This window comes from Psammomys obesus, unplaced genomic scaffold, assembly GCF_907164565.1.
Source record: "Psammomys obesus unplaced genomic scaffold, mPsaObe1.curated_primary_1811, whole genome shotgun sequence".
Lineage (NCBI taxonomy): Eukaryota > Metazoa > Chordata > Mammalia > Rodentia > Muridae > Psammomys > Psammomys obesus.
In genome coordinates, this window is record NW_026592636.1 from 3352993 (window position 1) to 3371947 (window position 18955).

Here is an 18955-nt window from a genome sequence, read left to right on the forward strand (position 1 = left end):
ACATACATACATACATACATACATACATACATACATACATACATACACATACATACATACATGAATGAATAAATAAATAAATAAATAAATAAATAAATAAATAAATAGCAATATTTTAAAAGTATAAAGTAATAAAGCCAGGTGGTGGTGGTTCATGCCTTTAATCCCTAAACTCTGGGAGTTAGGTAGAAGGATGTTTTGAATTCAAGGCCAGTCTGTCCTACAGAGTGCGTTCCAGGATAGTCAGGGCTACACAGAGAAATCCTTTCTCAAAAAACAAAACAAAACCAAAAAAGAACAATGACTATGTCTTTCTTAGTGTTTCCCGCCATAGCCTCTTGTGTGGTACTACTGTATATAGAGAACTTAAGAAATAAGTCTTGGGCTGGAGAGATGGCTCAAGAGGTTAAGAACTCTGGCTGCTCTTCCAAAGGTCCCGAATTCAATTCCCAGCAACCACGTGGTGGCTCATAACTATCTATAATTAAATCTGGTGCCCTCTTCTGGTATGCAGGCACAGATGCAGGCAGAACACTATAAATAATAAATCTTTTTTTAAAAAAGGAAAGAAAGAAGTCTTGGTGAAATTGTTTGATTTAAAATCTTACAGAAGCTGGTCATGGTGGTGCATGCCTATAATCCTGGTACTCTGGGAGGCAGAGGCAGGCAGATCTCTGAGTTTGAGGCCAGCCTGGTCTACAACCGAGTCCAGGACAGCCAAGGCTACAAGGCTACACAGGGAAACCTTGTCTCAGATAGATAGATGGACAGGTAGGTAGGTAGGTAGGTAGGTAGGTAGGTAGGTAGGTAGGTAGATAGATAGATAGATAGATAGATAGATAGATAGATAGATAGATAGATAGATCTTACTGAAATGTAAACAGAAACTGTATATGGTAGTGTACACCTGTAATTCCAGCATGCAGCAGGTAGAGGAAAAAGGATTTGCCATTCAAGAGTATCCTCATCTAGACTGATTTGGTAATCAGGGCAAGCAGCCAGCCTAGGTTACATGAGACCCTGTCTCAAAAAAAAAAAAAAAAAAAAAAAAAAAATGTTGTGGTAGTTTATTTTGAAGAATGTTCTGTTGCAAGTTGAGCTTGGTTGGAGGCTGTGCTAGATCTTATCCGTGTTTTCAGACATAAAGTTAGCACTTTAAGATATTAAGTGCATAGTTCAAATATTTTTTTTCTCTTGAGCCACTGAATTTTTTTTTCCTGAATTTTATTTGAACAGAAATTCCTAATTCCTTTTTCTGATGGGTAGTTTTTGGCATTTTGTTTTTTACATAAAACCTCTATTTGAGAAAATTAACCAGATGAAATTGACATGCAAAGAGATTCTTTTTTGTTTTGTTATTTGCTTGCTTGTTTTTGAGAGAGGGTTTCTCTGTGTAGCCTTGGCTGTCCTGGAACTCACTCTGAAGACCAGGCTATCCTTGAACTCACAGAGATCTAGCTTCTGCCTCCCGAGTGCTAGGATTACAGGTGTGTGCCACCCCTGCCTGACACACACACACACACACACACACACACACAAATTCTTAAATCAAAACCTATATTTCTCCTAGAAGCTCAAGCTTTGATAAGTGTAGCTCCGGAAGGAAGGGCTCTCAGAGCCTACTTAGAACCTGACTGTGCCAGCCACATGTTAACATCATTTGCAGTTATTATGGCTGATTTTACAACTGAACCCTTTAAAATTCTGCCTTAATAAATTCCACCAATGTAACAGTCCCGTTTTCCAAGTTACGATTTTGGCGTTTATCCTGTTCTTTGGATGAAGTTGTCCAACATCATTTGGGGTGGTTGGAATGTCAGGATGTGTTTGAAGATCCTATTGAAACATGGAGTTTTCTGCTGTGCACACAAACATTTTTGTTATAGCTTGATTTTGTTTGTTTATGCCATTATGTCTCTGAACTCATTGCCTTGCACTCTTTTAGCTTAAGTCCTTGTAAAACTTTTGCCTTTATTACCTCCACATGGATTTTTTTTTTTTTTTCTATTCTAGGTTGTTTTGTACCTTTCAAATAGGTGAGTAGTGGATATGTGAGGCAGACAGTTTTTGAGTTCTCTCATTTTATAGTTAATGAAATAGCAGTTAAACAAAAGCATTAAAATACTGTTTGGGGGAAAAAAGAAAAAGAAAGTTAAGCCCTGGGAAGATGGCTAAGTGGATAAAGAATTTGCCATATAAGTATGAGGACTGGTATTCTGATTCCCAGAACCCACATTAAAAAACAAAAACAAAACTGTTTGTAATACAAATACTTATCTCCACCAGCTGAATCAGCAGGCTCTGGGTTCAGCAACAGACCCTACTTGAACATATAAAGTGGGAAGTAATGGAGGAAGGGACCTAGTATCAGCCTCTGTCCTTCACATGCACACACGTGTGCATGTACACATGCACACACACATATAGATCCCACATCATACAGAGGAAAGAAAAAAAGGAAGGTCTCAGTTGTTTATTGTGGTAATTGATGATTTGACTGTGAAATTATTGTTTTCTTTAAATCTTTGCTATGATAATCATGCTGACTGTAGGATACGAGCTTCCTTGATCATCTCTTCAGTTGTATCAGCTCAAGAATTGTGATAGATAAACTAGAGAAATGGCTCAAAGGCTAAGAGCACTGGCTACTCCTGCAGAGGACTCAGGTTCAGTTCCAGCACTCACAACTGTCTGTACCTCTAGTTCAGGGGATCTGACGTCCTCCTGTGGTTCCAGGGGCACATATCTATGCATGCAAGCCAAACAAATAATAAATACAAAGTAATTCAGTTTTTAAAATATAAAGAATTGTGATAGATAACTAAACTTGCTATTTTGATTTCTTTCAGATTTCGGCCTATTAAGGGAAGGCAAGAAGAGCTAAAGGAAGTAATTGAACGCTTTAAGAAAGATGAACACTTAGAGAAAGCCTTCAAATGTTTGACTTCAGGTGAATGGGCACGACATTATTTTCTCAACAAAAACAAAATGCAGGAGAAATTATTCAAGGAACATGTAAGTTAAGTACATTAATGCTGCTACTGTATCAGATACGTAGGAATTAGGTGTGGTAGCTGAGGTAGGAAGAGGGCTACAAGTTTGAGGCCAGCCTGGGCTACATAGTGAATTTTGGCCAACTAAACTACAATGTGAGTTTAAAAAAAACTGTGTCTTAAAAAAAACCAAGGATTTATAAGTAAACTGAAGCCTGAATGTTTGTGAGCGCTGAGATTTCAAGTCTAACAGCATGACAGTGGCTTACAAAGCTTCAGGTTGAACCCAGACCCTTATACAGGCTGTAAGTCAAGTGCTCTGCCACTTGACCCATCCTGAGCCCGTTAGTTAGTTTGTCATCAGAGCAGTGAATGTGAAGACTTGTTATGCGGAATATGGCCCAGCTGCTCATCTGGAGTGAAGCTCATGTGTACCTACCTCTAGAGCAGCGGAGCCAAACCAGTGAGTGGTGTGAACGCTCAGACTGACAGTGAAGGCTTTCACTTCACTACCCAGTAGTTTACATTGTTGGTGGTAGTATACTTTTATAATTTTGAGAAAGTCTAGCAGAATAAATAATTGTCACATTTTATTTCTGCTTTAGGTCTTTATTTACTTGCGGATGTTTGCGACTGACAGTGGATTTGAAATATTACCTTGTAATAGATACTCTTCAGAACAAAATGGAGCCAAGATAGTTGCAACAAAAGAGTGGTAATTATTACACTAGTCAAAACTCAGTATATTTCTGTGTAAAATCTCTGAGATTGTCCTGGAAGTCCTTGAAGCCATGCTTGGGGTGATCCAGTGCGTTCCCTAAGGAACAGAGCAGTGTAGGCTCTGACCTGTTGATTCAGTGGGGAGTGAAATCAGAAGTCTGGGTGACCTAGTTCCATCTCTAAGGCACAGCGTGTTGAGTCTTAGTGATTGTTCTGTGCTGGACTGATGAAAGGACCAGGGTTAGTGACCTGCTTCCACAGTCAGCCTGATGGGTCTTAACCCTCCCAGGTGGGTTTACAGGTAGAAACATTTGACTATGTTAACCTGCTTACAAGCATACATGCATGTCAGCTTAAATAAAAGTAATAATGACCATTTTTAATCCCAGCATTTGGGAGACAAACAGATCTTTGTGAGTTCAAGGCCAGCCTGATTTGCATAATATGTTCCAAGCCAGCCAAGCTATACAGTGAGATCCTATCTCAAAGTAAAGTCAAAACCCGGTTTGAGGCTTAATTTAAAAGCCATAGGTGACAGAGAAGGTGTGATTCTTTTCTGTTAATGATACCTGTTCTTTACCTTTCATCCCACGAGAAACACGCAGTCTCTTCTATGGTTTAGTATTTTGATAGCAAAATTTTGAGGGGTCAGGTACCTAAAATGGAATGTGCAAAAGAGCATTATTCCCAAGTAGGCCCTGGGATAGGTGTACATGAAAGTACTATGCCTCAAATTTGGATTGGGCTGCAAATTGCCTCTCATGGCTCCTGTGTTGTAGACGGTAGGCTTGAGATTGAGGGCCCGACGGCTGCACTTTGCAGTAAAGTAGCCACCGGCTTCATGGAGTCCTAGAATTGTAGTCTGTCTCAGTGAAGAGGCACTTTGTGACATCCACGCCAGAGTTCTTAGTTCCCCTAGTGAACACCTGCTGGAACAGTATTTGGGATATGTGGGCTTAAAATACATTCTTAAGAATTTCACCTCTTCTGCCTTGACATGGCTGCTAAGAAACTTAAGCTTGTAGTATGCATTTGCAGAACACTTGTAGTGAGTGGGTGCCCTTCTACATGATGGCAGGCCCTCATGACCTCCCATGAGATGCTGATACAGGCACTGCAGGGTATGGAGAGTCACAAGTGGCACAGTGCCTTGCCTAGAGGAGCTTCCATCCGCTTGTGGGAATAAGGTAGATAAGAATCAGGCCATGGGGGCTGGAGAGATGGCTCAGAGGTTACGAGCACTGACTGCTCTTCCAAAGGTCCTGAGTTCAATTCCCAGCAACTATATGGTGGCTCATAACCATCTATAGTAAGATCTGGTGTTCGGGCAGAATGTTGTATAAAAAAATAAATCTTAAATAATAATAATAATAACCAGGCCATGGGGCTCCAGGGAGGAAGAGAGAATGCTCAGGTGGATTCCAGGTCAGTCAGCAAAATATGTGGAGCCAGGGCTGCTCAGTTTCTGCTATTTAGTGGGAAGGCTTATTTTATTAAAAGAAGCCTTATTATAATTACTAGTAATTTTTATCACGTATTTTAAATAGGAAACGAAATGACAAAATAGAATTACTGGTGGGTTGTATTGCCGAACTTTCAGAAATTGAGGAGAACATGCTACTTAGACACGGAGAAAACGACTTCAGTGTCATGTATTCCACAAGGAAAAACTGTGCTCAACTCTGGCTCGGTCCTGCTGCGTTTATAAATCATGGTAAGCTGCCTTCTGAGGCGTGTGCACTGTGTGGGCTGGCTGCCCACTGCTGGTGTGGCCTGGCCATACTCAGGGGAGTTTGGAATGGCCATTATCTTGACTTATTAAATATGCCCAGTGTGACTTGAAATCTAAACTGTTAGAAATTATGAAGTTGTCTGAAAAGCCTTTTCAGATTCTGTAACTTCGTGTTTCAGATCTTATCAGCAGTTAATTGACTTTCTCTTTTGGACATTTTTCAGATTGCAGACCTAACTGTAAGGTAAGCATAAAAGAAAACCAAACACCTCAGATTCTGTGTCTGCCTTGGGTACAAGACTCTTAACAAGTTACTTTTATTTCAGTTTGTGTCAACTGGTCGAGATACAGCATGTGTGAAGGCTCTGAGAGATATTGAACCTGGAGAAGAAATTTCTTGTTACTATGGAGATGGGTTTTTTGGAGAAAATAATGAGTTCTGCGAATGTTACACTTGTGAAAGGTAAAGGATCCTATTCAGCTTCATTTAACTGGGATGATGGTTATGGTATTGACCCGCCCAGCCACCCACATCTTGTGAGTGTAGAGCCAGCGTGCGTGCACTGCAGCTCAGCACCAGTGCACTGTGAGAGACAGAATCACCTGTGCTGCAGCAGTTACTTGTGAGAAAACAATAATAAGGGTGACCTCTGAGGCTGTGCGAAGGAAACACACACTGGTGATTTTAAGTTTCTACATTAGTTGTACATGATTCACTACAAAGTTTTTTAATTATAAAATCTGACGAGTAAAAAGAACTGTTGTATTATCTGTGAACACTTCAATGTCACATAATAATTTCATAATAATAAATAGTTTGAAACTTCATTTTTGGAATTGACCAAAACTGTTTTAAAGTTTATAAAATAGTATGTCGGACAACCAAGGGAAAAAAAAATATTTAAAGAACTTTAGGGGAAGCTAGGCATAGTAGTTTATACCTGTAATCCCAGCACTTCAGATGCTGAGGCATATGCACTGGAAAAAATTTGAGGTGACCCTAGGATACATATACATAGAAAGCTCTCAGAACAAAACATGAAAGAAGCCTAATCCCCAGCACCACACAGCAGTGATAACAGCAAAGGTTAAGGAAAGGCAGTGGGTGTAGTTCAGTGGATACAGAGCTGCCCACAGCACAGGAAACCCTGGGTAGATCCCAGAGCTTTATTAGAGGCTAGTATGGTGACACATGCCTGTAGTTCCAGCAGTCATAAGGTGAGGCAGGAGGACCAGAAGTTCTGGTCATTCTGAGTACATAGAACATTTCAGACCAGCCTGGGAAACATGAGACCCTGTCTTTAAAAAAAAAAGAAAATCTGGGCACTGAGCACAGTGGCACATACCTGTGATCCTAGCACTCAGGGAGGCAGAGGCAGGCAGATCTCTATGAGTTTGAGGCTAACTAGGTCTACAAAGTGAGTTCAGTACAGCCACGGCTACACAGAGGAACCCTGTCTCGAAGAAGAAAAAAAAAAGGAAAGTTGCCTTAACGGGTATTAAAGATTATACTATAAAGTGATTGTGATCAAACTTGTTACATTGCTTAGCAATAGACAGTAGTAAACAGAGTTCCAAAACAAGCCACCTCTGGTCTTAGTGTGAACGTGTGTGCATACACACACAAACACTAATCACAGGACATTGACTACATTCATGAATGTTTTGTGGAGATGTGAGCTTTCAGAGCATGTGTTCAGTGCAGCCTTTTTGTCAGAGACAGACATGGTGCAAGCAAATTAAGTAATAGGTAAAATGGCTTTAATGTAGTATCTTAGTTTTGTTTGCTTGAAAAGAAATGTAAATTAAAGAATTGGCTGTGTAGTATATCTACAGATGCAGGTCCATGGGCAGCTTATGAATAATTGAGACAATCATTATAAGTATAGTTTTAAAAGAGGTTTTGGTAGATGCATGCTGGATCTCCCCTGAGAGCTCTAGAGCTGCCGATTCTCTTAACAGTGATGGAGGCCTCATCAGTTCGTCTCAGCTCTTGACGTGATGTGACCCAAGTACCTTCAGCAGCCAACCTTGTTTTAAGTAATCTGCTCCATTTGTTTGACCTTTGCTGTTTTCTTTTTCAGACGGGGAACTGGTGCTTTTAAATCCAGAGTAGGACTGCCTGCGCCTGCTCCTGTTATCAATAGCAAATACGGACTCAGAGAAACAGATAAACGCTTAAATAGGCTTAAAAAGTTAGGTGACAGCAGCAAAAATTCAGACAGTCAGTCTGTCAGCTCTAACACTGACGCAGATACCACTCAGGAAAAAGACAATGCAAGTAAGTAAGGGAGCTTGCTATAAGGTGCTGGTTGTGTTCCTTAGTTCTTCTATAGCATGCTTCAATAGTTTTGAAGCTGCAAATACTGATAGAAATTGGGACTCCAGGCATTTCAGCTAGAAATTGTAGTCCATAGCAGTTTGTAGCCACTCCAAATGCAGGGCCAACGTCAACATGTATTTTTGAATACTTGGCAATTGGATGTTGAAGTATTCAGCATAAGTTCTAGAACCATTATGTTTGAGGAAAACATTTTCAGGTTGTTAGTGATGCTGTACTGATGTTTTAGGCCCTGCAAGAGCTTGGCTGGTTCATCGGGCTACCCATGTCCATTTCCAGCCAGTCTAGGGACACGATGGACCCAGAGTTCATTGTGGCTTGAAGGCTTCCATCTTCAACCTAGTTCACTAGGCTCAGAAGTGTGCCAGAGGAGTATTTGGATGTGGCTGTGTTGTGGGGTGTTTGATTACCTTGACAGAAGGTAGCAAGCCAGATGAAAGGAGAAGGAAGCAAGCTCTGAGCTGCCAGTTTTATGTTGGTGGAATATCTAATGGAAATTGGGAGTCGGGGTGAGTAAACAAAGAGAAAAGGAAGAGAAGAACCACTACATAGGCCAAAGACAGTGTGGCATCTGTGGAGCTTGAAGTGCTGGAACCCCTGTGGCTGCTGTCCTTCATCTGGGTAACACCAGTGTTCTCTAGATGCCACTCTGTAGATGACGGCGGCGTGTTCTCCCGTCTGACTTGTCTGTACCAGAATCGTCTGTGAGAAAGGTTTGCCTTGGTTTCCCACAGAGTATCTTTTCCAGCACTCTAGTGTCCAGTGCCTGAGCATTTAGGATCCCCCTCAGGTGCTGGGTGTTCCAGGATCTTCTCCATTCCTTCAGATGTTTTCAGCCCACCCTTGGGTGTATCTTTCCCTTACAGAAAATTTTGAAGAAAGGGAAAGTGTCTTCATGATGGTAAATGCCACTGCGTGAATATCTGAATCTACTTGCTACTTGAAGTCCAAGGCCAGGACTTCTAGTAACCTCTAGTATACAAGCATTAGTGTAGCTCAAGTTTACACTTTTTAGCTGAGGCCCAGAGTGAACAAAGAGGAGGTGTTAGTTCTCTCATTCGTGTTGACTGTTGGTTTGATTAATAAAGGCAGTGTAATGAACTTTGTTTTCTTGAGTCTGGTTCCTTGAAGACACTGGAGATTGTGAAGCCCATTTCACAAATGCTTACATGGAAACACTGAGGTGTGTGCTGCCATCCACACAGCCACAAAGCCACCCTCAGAGAATGGCTCTGATGAAGAGAGAGTACCTGTATTTTTGTGGATAAACTTGATCATTAGAGTTTTTATTATAAACTCAGTACACCACTTAGCCTACGTACTTAATACAAATAATTTCCGGAGGTGTTGTATGTGCTAATATGTTACGACATGGGGAATATTTGTTACTAAATCCAGTAGTTTTTTAGAAAAATACCCAGATGTGGTGGTTCTGGCCCCTCCTGGGGAGCTTAGGCCTCGGGACAAGTGCAAAGTCACTGCAGAGCTGGGTAAACACGCCTATTTCTCAAGGGCAGAGAGCATGCACAGCACCTTTGAACTGTAGTCTCCGCATTTTGGAATAGGAAGTTCAACCTTGCTAGTAACTACTTGTGCTAAGTTCTTGGGTTATTCAGTATGCCTTTCTGGAACATGAATGTTAAGAGTAAGCCAAGGTTACTGTCAGTGACCTGGAGGCATGGCCTAGGGCTCAGAAGGAGCCACTCCAGATAGCTGGTGCCACGGTGCTTTAGGATTTTGATGACATCTAGAAGTATATAAGACAGCCTCTTAGTGTGTCCTCTGTGCTCTCTGTAACCAGTGCTCACTACAACATGTTCACTAGGGCTTCTCTAGTTCTGTTCTAGCTGTTTTGAATTTTATTTTATTTTTTTTTTTTTTTACCTTTTTTGTCCCTGGAGAGTGTGACCGTGGCACACGTGTGGAGGGTAGAGCACAAGTACTCTCCTTCCACTGTGCTGGTCTCAGGGATGGAACTCAGGTCATCAGGCTTGCCTGCAAGTGCGTTTACCTATGGTGTGCTAATTTTAAAAGACAAGGTCTTCCTAAAGTCCAGACCACCAGAGCTTGAGCCCTCCTGCCTCACCCTCCAAGTACCAGCATTGCAGACATTGGCCCTCACTTTCCTTCTTACATGTTTACTTTTCTGGTGTTTGTGCTTTATCCTTCCCTGTGAAAAACAAAGTGGGGCAAAGCAGGCTGAGAAAGCCTAGCAAGCATGAGAGCTTTCTCTCAGGGCTTCAGGCATGCCTAGAGTGTGGCCAGGGGCTACTGTTGCCCTGCCTGTCTCTCCCCTGCCTTCATTTGCAGTTTGGCAGTTGGTAGGGTAGCTGCTTTGACAGGTGTACAAAGCAGCATTGCTCCGTAGGCATGAGGAAAACAGTCTTCCTCTAATCAAAGCCTGAGAGATACTGTCCTAAGAGCTCCAACTCAGCTTTCTGCTTTAGCACCCAGGAGTGGAGAAGGAGGTATGTGAAATATGAAGATTCAAGCAGCACCCAAAACCTATGGGTAGTGACTGCCCTTATTACAAGCCAGTATAGGACCCAGCAGATTGCCCCATAAGATTGAGTTTATGTGGACTAAAGGAGCACTGTCTGGGCATGAAGGCAGGGCTGCCCCTTCTTTCTCTCTGACACTGCCACCTCTTGCTGATTCATTTTCCTGCCAGGCCTGCCTTTCTGTTCCCCTCCTATCACTCTTTTCAGGTGGCTTTTGCCAGTCAGTCATGACAGGCAAAGGTACTTGTTCCTGGTAATCAGGAGACTTTCAAGTGCTGCTTAGGGTTTTCTGGACTCTGAACTAGACATGGCCCTAGTAAAAGCTTGATTCACATGCATTGCCAGCACAGCCTAAGAGCTCAAGACAACTCTGTGTTCTTTTGATATATTTTATAGTGCACACTGAGTATCACACTATCTTATGGTTTCGATGACACCTTGGAATAGCCACAGTCAGTGGCCATACAGTGTGCCCTTCATGAGTTGGAAATGAAGCCATAATGCAGACAGTCTAACAGTGATCAGGAATTCAGGGTCTGGGCCACAACGAAGCTCAAGTCCCACTTCTCATTAGATGGTGTTTTGGGACCCACCAGCCCATGAGAGCTTGGTTCCTTCATAGACATGGTAAGAACCACTTTATCATCTGATTTGTGTACAGTGTCCAGCAGGTAGCAGTCAGGAGGAATGTACACCCCACCAAGGTTACCACCCAGGTTATGCATTGAGGGTTTATTTATCACCACAAAAAATAAAGTGCACTCAGCAAGGGCAGCAGGAGCACTCCTGCCTCTGGGTATCTGGACCTAGAGTCTCAGGACACTTTGAAGTGGTTGACTCACAGTTTGTGATTGCAGCCACCAGCTTCCTGCTCTAGACTTATCATCATGGAACCCTCATCCACTACAAGTATGCTTAAATGTCTGCATAGTGACTGGCCCCTGGCACACTGGGGGAGCCTTGGTCACATTTCTCTGCTTGTTTCTCTCAGTTTACCTTTTCACTGGACTTTTGATGAGATGATACTTTCCAAGTAAACTGTGAATAGCTTAACAGACACTAAGGCCAGTTCCTACTGAAACAATGTGCTATCAAGTGCAGTTTGTTGTGCTTCAGATCACAAACACAAGAGCCGCTTTATCAAGTGATTGGCACTGCTACCAACAGGGAATCTAAAAATGGAGAGTGGGTCTGAGAGAAATCAGACTCAGAATGCCCTTAAAATGGAATTCAGCTAGTGGATTAATTAAGAATTAAGTAAAGAGAGCATGGGTACCAAAAGAATCCAGTCAGAAAAGGCTACCTAAACATTGAACTGGCAGGCGAATCATGTCTACAGCAGATGGACTTGCATGCACATGCCCACAGGTGGAGGGCTTTAATCAGAAAGCCTGTTGCTTTGCAGATGGAGAGAAGAAGGACTGTGACTTACCTGAAGGTTTCAGGCTTTAGTCTCAGCGCATTGGCTGATTAAAGGGTTACATTCCACAGTGACAGGAGATAGGACGAGTCATTCTAGATCTGGAGAAGTGAGACAGGTTCAGGCAGGAGGTAGGGCATGTGGAAGAGAAGCAGGTGGATTCCAGCGATACTAGGGTTAGATGTTGCAGGACAAACAAGTGACTACATGAGGCCTGGAAGGAAGAGTTGGGGATGGTCAGCTTCCTGCTTGGGTAGTGGGCAGATGGTGGGCAGCTGCTGACGGGTGGAGAACTGAGGGAGAAGCTGCCCGAGCTCTGGGGGACAATGCAGGGCTATCAGCAATGGAGCAGTTTCAGTCAGTGTTTAGCAGTCTAGATCTGTGGCTCAGGAGAAAGCGGGTAGAGGCTTGGAGACTGCCAGTGCCTGAGTGGTGACAGCTGGAATATTCAAAGGGTTTGGGCTGGCAGGTGCCTGAGGAATAGCAGATGGGCTGCCAGGGCCAAAGGAAGACAGGAGCATTTGCTCTTAGCCCAAGGGAGATGAAACTGGTTACCAGAATTCAGTCCAGAGAAATGAAGAAGGAAAGGCTGGAAAGTAGACACTGGGTTTCATGCGGTGGTCCGCCCAGCAGTGCCCCACTGGAGGGCCAGAGCCCAGGCTGCAGAGGGGGGGTGGCAATAGCATGCCATGTATCCAGTCGTTGCTGGGATCGAGGGCATGTTCAGAGCAAGAGTGGGATGGAAAAGGGAAATGAAAGGCTAGAGACCACAAAGCCTGGTTTTAGATAGTTCTGGAAGAAGCCATGTTTGAGGAAGTATGGCAAATGAGAGATGCAGTCTCTTGGGCTTTTTAACTGTAGAACTGAGAAAGTTAAGTAATTAAAAATTGATTAATGAGCTGGGTGGTGTTGGCAGTGCACACCTTGAATCCCAGCACTCGGGGAGGCAGAAGCAGGTGGATCTCTGAGGTCAAGGCCAGCCTGGTCTGCACAGCTAGTTCGAGGATAACCAAGGCTACACAAAGAAAACCTGTCTCAAAAAAAAAAAAAAAAAAAAACCCAAATTTGACTGATAAAAAGTTTTGTGATAGCCTCGAATGTAAATGTAGAGAGAGAAATTAGGACAGTAGGGCGAGGGCAGACTGCCATGGCAAAATGACCTTGAGCCACAGAGCCTCTTGAGAGGCTCTCAGCTGTCACCTGAGTTTGTGCAGCCTTTCCGTCTATTCTGGAGAGAAGAGGTTGGATCTGTTGTCTTGAGTTAGTTGTTACTGTCAGGGATTCCCTGTGGGAATCTGCAGCTCCGGAGCTGATGCTCGCCTGCTGTAGCTTCCTGCCCTCACAGGTGATGGGAGCAAACAGCGTATGGTAGTGTGCTTTTCTACCGACACATGAGTATTGGAGAGGACAGCATACAGTTCCTAGAATCTGTTCTGTGTAAAACTGTTGGAGAGAATGTGTCTGTTAGAATACAGCAGTTAATGCATCTCGTCTCTGTTGTACACACTTTAGGTAATTTAAGATAGTAACTAAGACTCCTGAGTTCAAGGCCAGCCTGGTCTACATGGGGAAACTCTGTCTCAAAAAACAAAGACAGTGACTAAGAGTTCAGAAGAGAAGCTGAGCATTACAGTGCACATCTGTAATCCTAGTACTTGAGAGACACAGGCAGGAGGATTGCTGAGAGTTCAAGGCCAGCCTGGTCTATTTTATCAAATTCCAGACCTACCAAAATGTATATATGATATGTACAGGCACATATATACATACATATATAAAATGAAGGTAGAAACTATGGCTTTTATTTACTTTCCCTTTAAATCATTTATGTAATTAAGATACTTATTCTGGACCAGTGAGCTCTGACATGGGAGCTACCCAGAGGAGAGCAGCCTTGGCCCCTGCCATGCTGTGACCCTTGAACCATAACAGAGACAATGTAGGGACGCTATTCTGAGGGCTGCTTTGTACATGTGTGTGTCAGCATCTTGTGGCTGGTGGTCTGCATTGGGGATTATTTAGTCATGTCATATTGCAATACCAAGCTGGTTTCATTTCTTTCTCTCCCTCTTTTTTTTTTTTTTTTTTTTTTTTGGTCTTTTAAACTTCACAGCTTCTAACCGAAAATCTTCAGTTGGTGTAAAAAAGAGCAGCAAGAGCAGAACACTGACCAGGCAGTCCATGCCAAGAGTCCCAGCTGCTTCTTCCAACTCTACCTCACCTAAGCTAGCGCACATGAACAATTCCAGGGTACCAAAGAAACTGAGAAAGCCGGCAAAGCCTTTACTTTCCAAGATCAAGCTGAGGAACCACTGCAAGCGGCTGGACCAGAAGGGCACGTCACGGAAGCTCGAGATGGGGAACCTAGTGCTGAAGGAGCCCAAAGTTGTGCTATATAAAAATTTGCCAATTAAGAAGGAGAAGGAGCCAGAGGGACCAGTCCATGCTGCAGTGGGGAGTGGGTGCTTGACTAGACATGCTGCGAGAGAACACAGGCAGAACCCTGGGAGAGGTGCTCACTCGCAGGGCGACAGTTTGCCCTGCACCTACACAACCCGGCGCTCTGTGAGGACAAGGACAGGTCTGAAGGAGACCACTGACATCAAGCTTGAACCAAGTCCCTTGGATGGCTATAAAAATGGCATTCTGGAACCCTGCCCGGACAGTGGCCAGCAGCCAACCCCAGAGGTGCTGGAAGAGCTGGCCCCTGAGACTGCACACAGGGAGGAAGCACCCCAGGAGTGTCCCAAGAGTGACCCCTGCCCGTCACGAAAGAAATTTCGACAAGGGAAACCTGTAAAACATTTAGCAAAGGCAGAGGACTGCAGTCCAGAGCACAGCTTCCCTGGAAAAGATGGGCTGCCAGATTTGTCAGGCCCTCATCCTGACCAGGGTGAGCCCAGTGGCACAGTCGGGGTGCCTGTGAGCTACACGAACTCTGCTTCCTCACCTGTTGGCTGCTCCATTGTCACACCAGACAGCTTCACAACAAAAGACAGCTTCAGAACTGCACAAAGTAAAAAGAAGCGGCGGGTCACCAGGTACGATGCACAGCTGATCCTGGAGAACAGCTCTGGGATCCCCAAGCTGACACTTCGCAGGCGGCACGATAGCAGCAGCAAGACAAATGACCACGAGAGTGATGGTGTGAACTCCTCTAAAATCAGCATCAAGCTCAGTAAAGACCATGAAAGTGACAGCAACCTCTACGTCGCAAAGCTCAGTAATGGGGTCAGCTCGGGGCCGGGTGGCAGCTCTACCAAGCTCAAGATCCAGCTCAAGCGGGATGAGGAGAGCAGGGGCCCCTACGCAGAGGGGCTTCACGAGAATGGGGTGTGCTGCAGCGACCCCCTGTCCCTGCTGGAGTCCCAGATGGAGGTGGACGACTACAGTCAGTACGAGGAGGACAGCACGGACGACTCTTCGTCTTCCGAGGGGGAGGAGGAGGAGGAGGACTGCGAGGACGACTTCGATGACGACTTCATCCCTCTTCCTCCCGCCAAGCGGCTGAGGCTAATCGTCGGGAAGGACTCCATAGACATCGACATTTCTTCAAGGAGAAGAGAAGATCAGTCTCTGAGGCTGAATGCATGAGCATTCACTCATTGTCCTGGGGAACTAAAGTAAAGTTCCAGCCACAGCTTCTCAGCGCGGCACTTCTGTGGTCTCTTCACCTGTAGGCATAATATTGTAGAAAGTGTACAGCATCCCGACTGTTAAGTCTGATTTGTGCAAATTTTTATCGTACTTTTTAAATAGCCTTCTAATGTGCAATTCCGAGTTAGAGGGAAATCCCTGTTGTAAGATAGAGGCTCCAGCAAACTATCCAGTGACAGCAGGTCTCCACACAGGACGTTCAGACACTAATGTGGTCACACCATGTTGTCACCTATAAGAGCAAGCGCCAGCCCTCTATTCTAGAAGACTAAGCCGTAGTTAGGGCGGAGCAGAGCAGCCTCGTGGGAAGGGTTTCCAGCATCTGCTCGTATCACCAGCAACGACCTCTGGCTTTTGGGTTATTTGCTAGATGTTTCCCCCTTGGAGTTGTGTCAGCTTCACACTGTTTACCGGCCCAGGTGTCCTGTCCGTGGCCTTTGTTATCATAGACCATTGGCTGGAAGTCAGATTGATTTCTTTGAAGAAAAAAACTTTAAATTAAAATGCAGTCTTCTGTGTGACAGCTCACTTTGAGTACATTATATGTACAAGGCTGGTGGTGTGCAGGATGAGTTTTCAGAGCAGCTTATTTATTGCTTGTAATGTAAATTAAAGACTGTGTATTTAACACTTTTCAATCCTTTTAGATAAAATTGTTCTTTGCAAGAATGATTGGTGCTTATTTTTTCAAACCTTTGCTGTGAACAGCGTGGCGACAGCGAGCAGCGTTTGTCTGATGAACTCCAGCTATCTTAATTTGGGTCTTCAAGTTTCTGTTGCACTTGTAAAATGCTACAAGGAATATTAAAAGAATTCTATTCACTTTAACTTATAATAGTTTATGAAATAAAAACATGAGTCACAGCTTTTGTTCTGTGGTAACCTATACAAACATTTGTCTTTGGGATTCAATGTAAAGAGCTGAAAACAATGTATATGTTGTAAATATTTGTGTGTTGTGAGAAATTTTTGTCATAAGAAATTAAAAGAACTTACCAGGAAGGTTTTTAAGTTTAGAAATATTCATGCCAATAAAATAGGAAATTATAAATATATAGTGTAAGCACTGCATCAGTGGACGTTCTTGGCTTATGTTAGTTTATTATGAAAATATCAGATTTTTTTGATTATATTATCAGTCAAACAAAAAGAGGAGTCAGATTTAATTTGTTTTTGAAGCACTTTGAGAAGAGAAATTAATTTTAAGTAACTTAATGAGCAATTTTTGATTACTGCTTTATGTTCAATACCAGGCTTGTTTGTTTCTCTGGATTATTTTATAAATCAAAGAATTTGAGAATATCAGTCTGTAGCAGGTGTTTGACACCAGTGGGTCTGTTTCTTTTCTGGGAAATGTGTAGGCGTCCTTTCAGATAGATACAGTGTTCCTAAGTGACACAGCTAAGGGACTTCGAGTCCCAGCATGTTGGAAGGGACCTACAGGGAGGGGAAGGTCCAACAGAGAACGCCTCAATGCTTCCCTGTTGCGGGTGACACCTAGCAGTGTTCATCTTGGGAACACCGAGATCCTTAAAACTGTTGTCTCTAGGTTCCAGCTAGAAGTTAGTAAGATTCATGAGTGTTTCCAGGGTTCGATGTCTTTGCGCCTGTGCATCATAGAATCCTTGCCGTGGTCCTGTGCAGCCTTGTCCTTGCCATGCACTTTGACCCTTGGGTGTCTATCTCATTTGGAAGCAGGAGGGAGACTACGTGCCCACATACATACACACACAACCTGTTGTCTAGCCATGTAATAGGGCAGCCCTGTGTCTCAGGACCTCCTGTCCCAAGGCACCCAGAGCACCTTCTGTGGTGCTCCCAGTCCTCATGGGGTCCCCAAGCATAAGTGTGAGCCATGTGCCACCTCCAGGAAGCTGAGGAGCTCAGGAGCCTGCACAAGGCAGGAGTCACCTTCACTCCCATATTCACTCGGGCTGTTGAGACTCAATCCTCCCATTTCTTTGAATACCAACAATAGCCATTTCAGGAATTTTGATCGTAAGGAAAAAGTAACAAAATAAACACATTTCCCATTTTCTCCATTTTTAAGCTTAATTTTAGTAACTTATTTATGATGTTTATTTTAGTTTTGTTGTGGCCTCATCTTTGGAGGCCGACCTTCCCATGGGTCTAAGAGCAGTGACATTGTAAGGAGTTGCTGCCTCTCAGGAGTCGTATGCACAAGCATTCAGCAGTGCTGCTGATGCCTTCTAGGGAACCTTATTTCCGTTTCTCAAGGCAGGGGCCTCAGACTGTTCTTGATCTGCTGTAGAACTTCACTGTGGGGGTGCCAGAACCCACATTCTTGACCGGTCTGGAAAAGGTTACACTCAATAAAACTCTCAGCTTGAGCTTATGCAATGATTGGTAAAGTTTTTGGCAATTGTAAGAATTAGGAAATGATCCTAGAAATATATGTAAAGTATTCAATTTTCAATCATTTTTCAAATTACTGTTTTAAATTGTTTTGCTGAGTTGTAATACTTTTGAGATACAATGTATTCCTTGTACTGAAAGAATGAAAAAGGACTTTTTCAGCATTTGAGGTAAGTTCTTTAACGTTTCATTAAAAACATTTTTTACAAATATTTTGTACATGCACTTGCAGTATTGAGGTTAATCATTTTAATAAATTCGGAAATTAAAATGGTCTGGTCAGTGTTCACTGTATCTTGAGGAGTGAGTGTTCCACCAGATGCTTGCAAGAAGCAGTTTGTGAGTTGGAGTGAGCCATTTTAACTGTGGTGGCCGTGAGTCCCCAGTGGTCTGACTCACTCAGAGCGGAGGGGCCTGTCCTTCCCACAGAAAGGCTTGCTTTCAGCAGCCCAAACCCATGAAGGCTTTGCCCTCAGTATGACACTGGGTTTCCACAGCCCAGCCGGCTTGCATCAAGTTGCCTGGAAACCCTGTGACTCCCTCCTCGAACTTCAACTTGGTGTCACTAGTATACATCCTGCTGTGTAGGCTAGAGCCCGTTGCCAGTCAGATTGAGGTACAGTGACGCTGCCGGGGTCTGGTACTTGTGGCCCCTGCAGGAGGGCGAGTGGGCTCTTGGCATGCATGAGAAGGCCCCAGTCTCCTTCCCCAGTGTCCTGCATCACGTGGCTACTGGCCAGCAATGGTTCTCAAAAGGCGGAACAACAGAGAGTCAGGTATGAAAATGACCACCCCTCAACCCACCTGGGCCGCACTCGCCCTCCCAGATCACGAGGCTTGCACATAACCCAAACTGCCAGTCTGAGGTCAGAAGAGGAGGCGGCTTTCAACAAGCCGCGAGATAGTCACTGTGTGTTCTTATCAGTTCTTCCAGTTTCCTGCTCAGACATGGCAGGTAGGGGTGGGCCACCATAGTCTGCTCTGCCGAAAGGAAGCCATGCTTGCCGGGGCACATAGGCAGGTGCCCCAGTCTGAGACTCGAACAGGCCAAATGTGTTGAGCACCCATTAGGCATCTGAAGTTGCAGAGGTAGGATCTTGAGTTAAAGCTGAGTCACCCACAGCGCAGGCCTCCCACACAGGGAATGCTGCACCCAAAGCCATTTGTCCTCTGTGGCCTTAGATAGCAGCCGCGCCTCACTTCAGGAGGATCCAG

At 44.0% G+C, this 18955-nt stretch overlaps 1 protein-coding gene across 2 annotated transcripts in view; it reads left to right on the forward strand.

Moving 5' to 3' along the window:
* Positions 1-17950, forward strand: part of Kmt5b (lysine methyltransferase 5B) — a 53886-nt gene extending 35936 nt beyond the window's left edge. For both annotated transcript variants that reach the window (XM_055614573.1, XM_055614574.1), the window contains 7 exons: positions 2850-3015; positions 3599-3708; positions 5261-5427; positions 5670-5689; positions 5772-5908; positions 7530-7726; positions 13821-17950. In XM_055614573.1, coding sequence (XP_055470548.1) covers positions 2850-3015; positions 3599-3708; positions 5261-5427; positions 5670-5689; positions 5772-5908; positions 7530-7726; positions 13821-15301 — 2278 coding nt within the window. In that variant the 3' untranslated portion in view covers positions 15302-17950. The remainder of the gene's footprint in view (positions 1-2849; positions 3016-3598; positions 3709-5260; positions 5428-5669; positions 5690-5771; positions 5909-7529; positions 7727-13820) is intronic.
* Positions 17951-18955: the final 1005 nt, after the last annotated feature.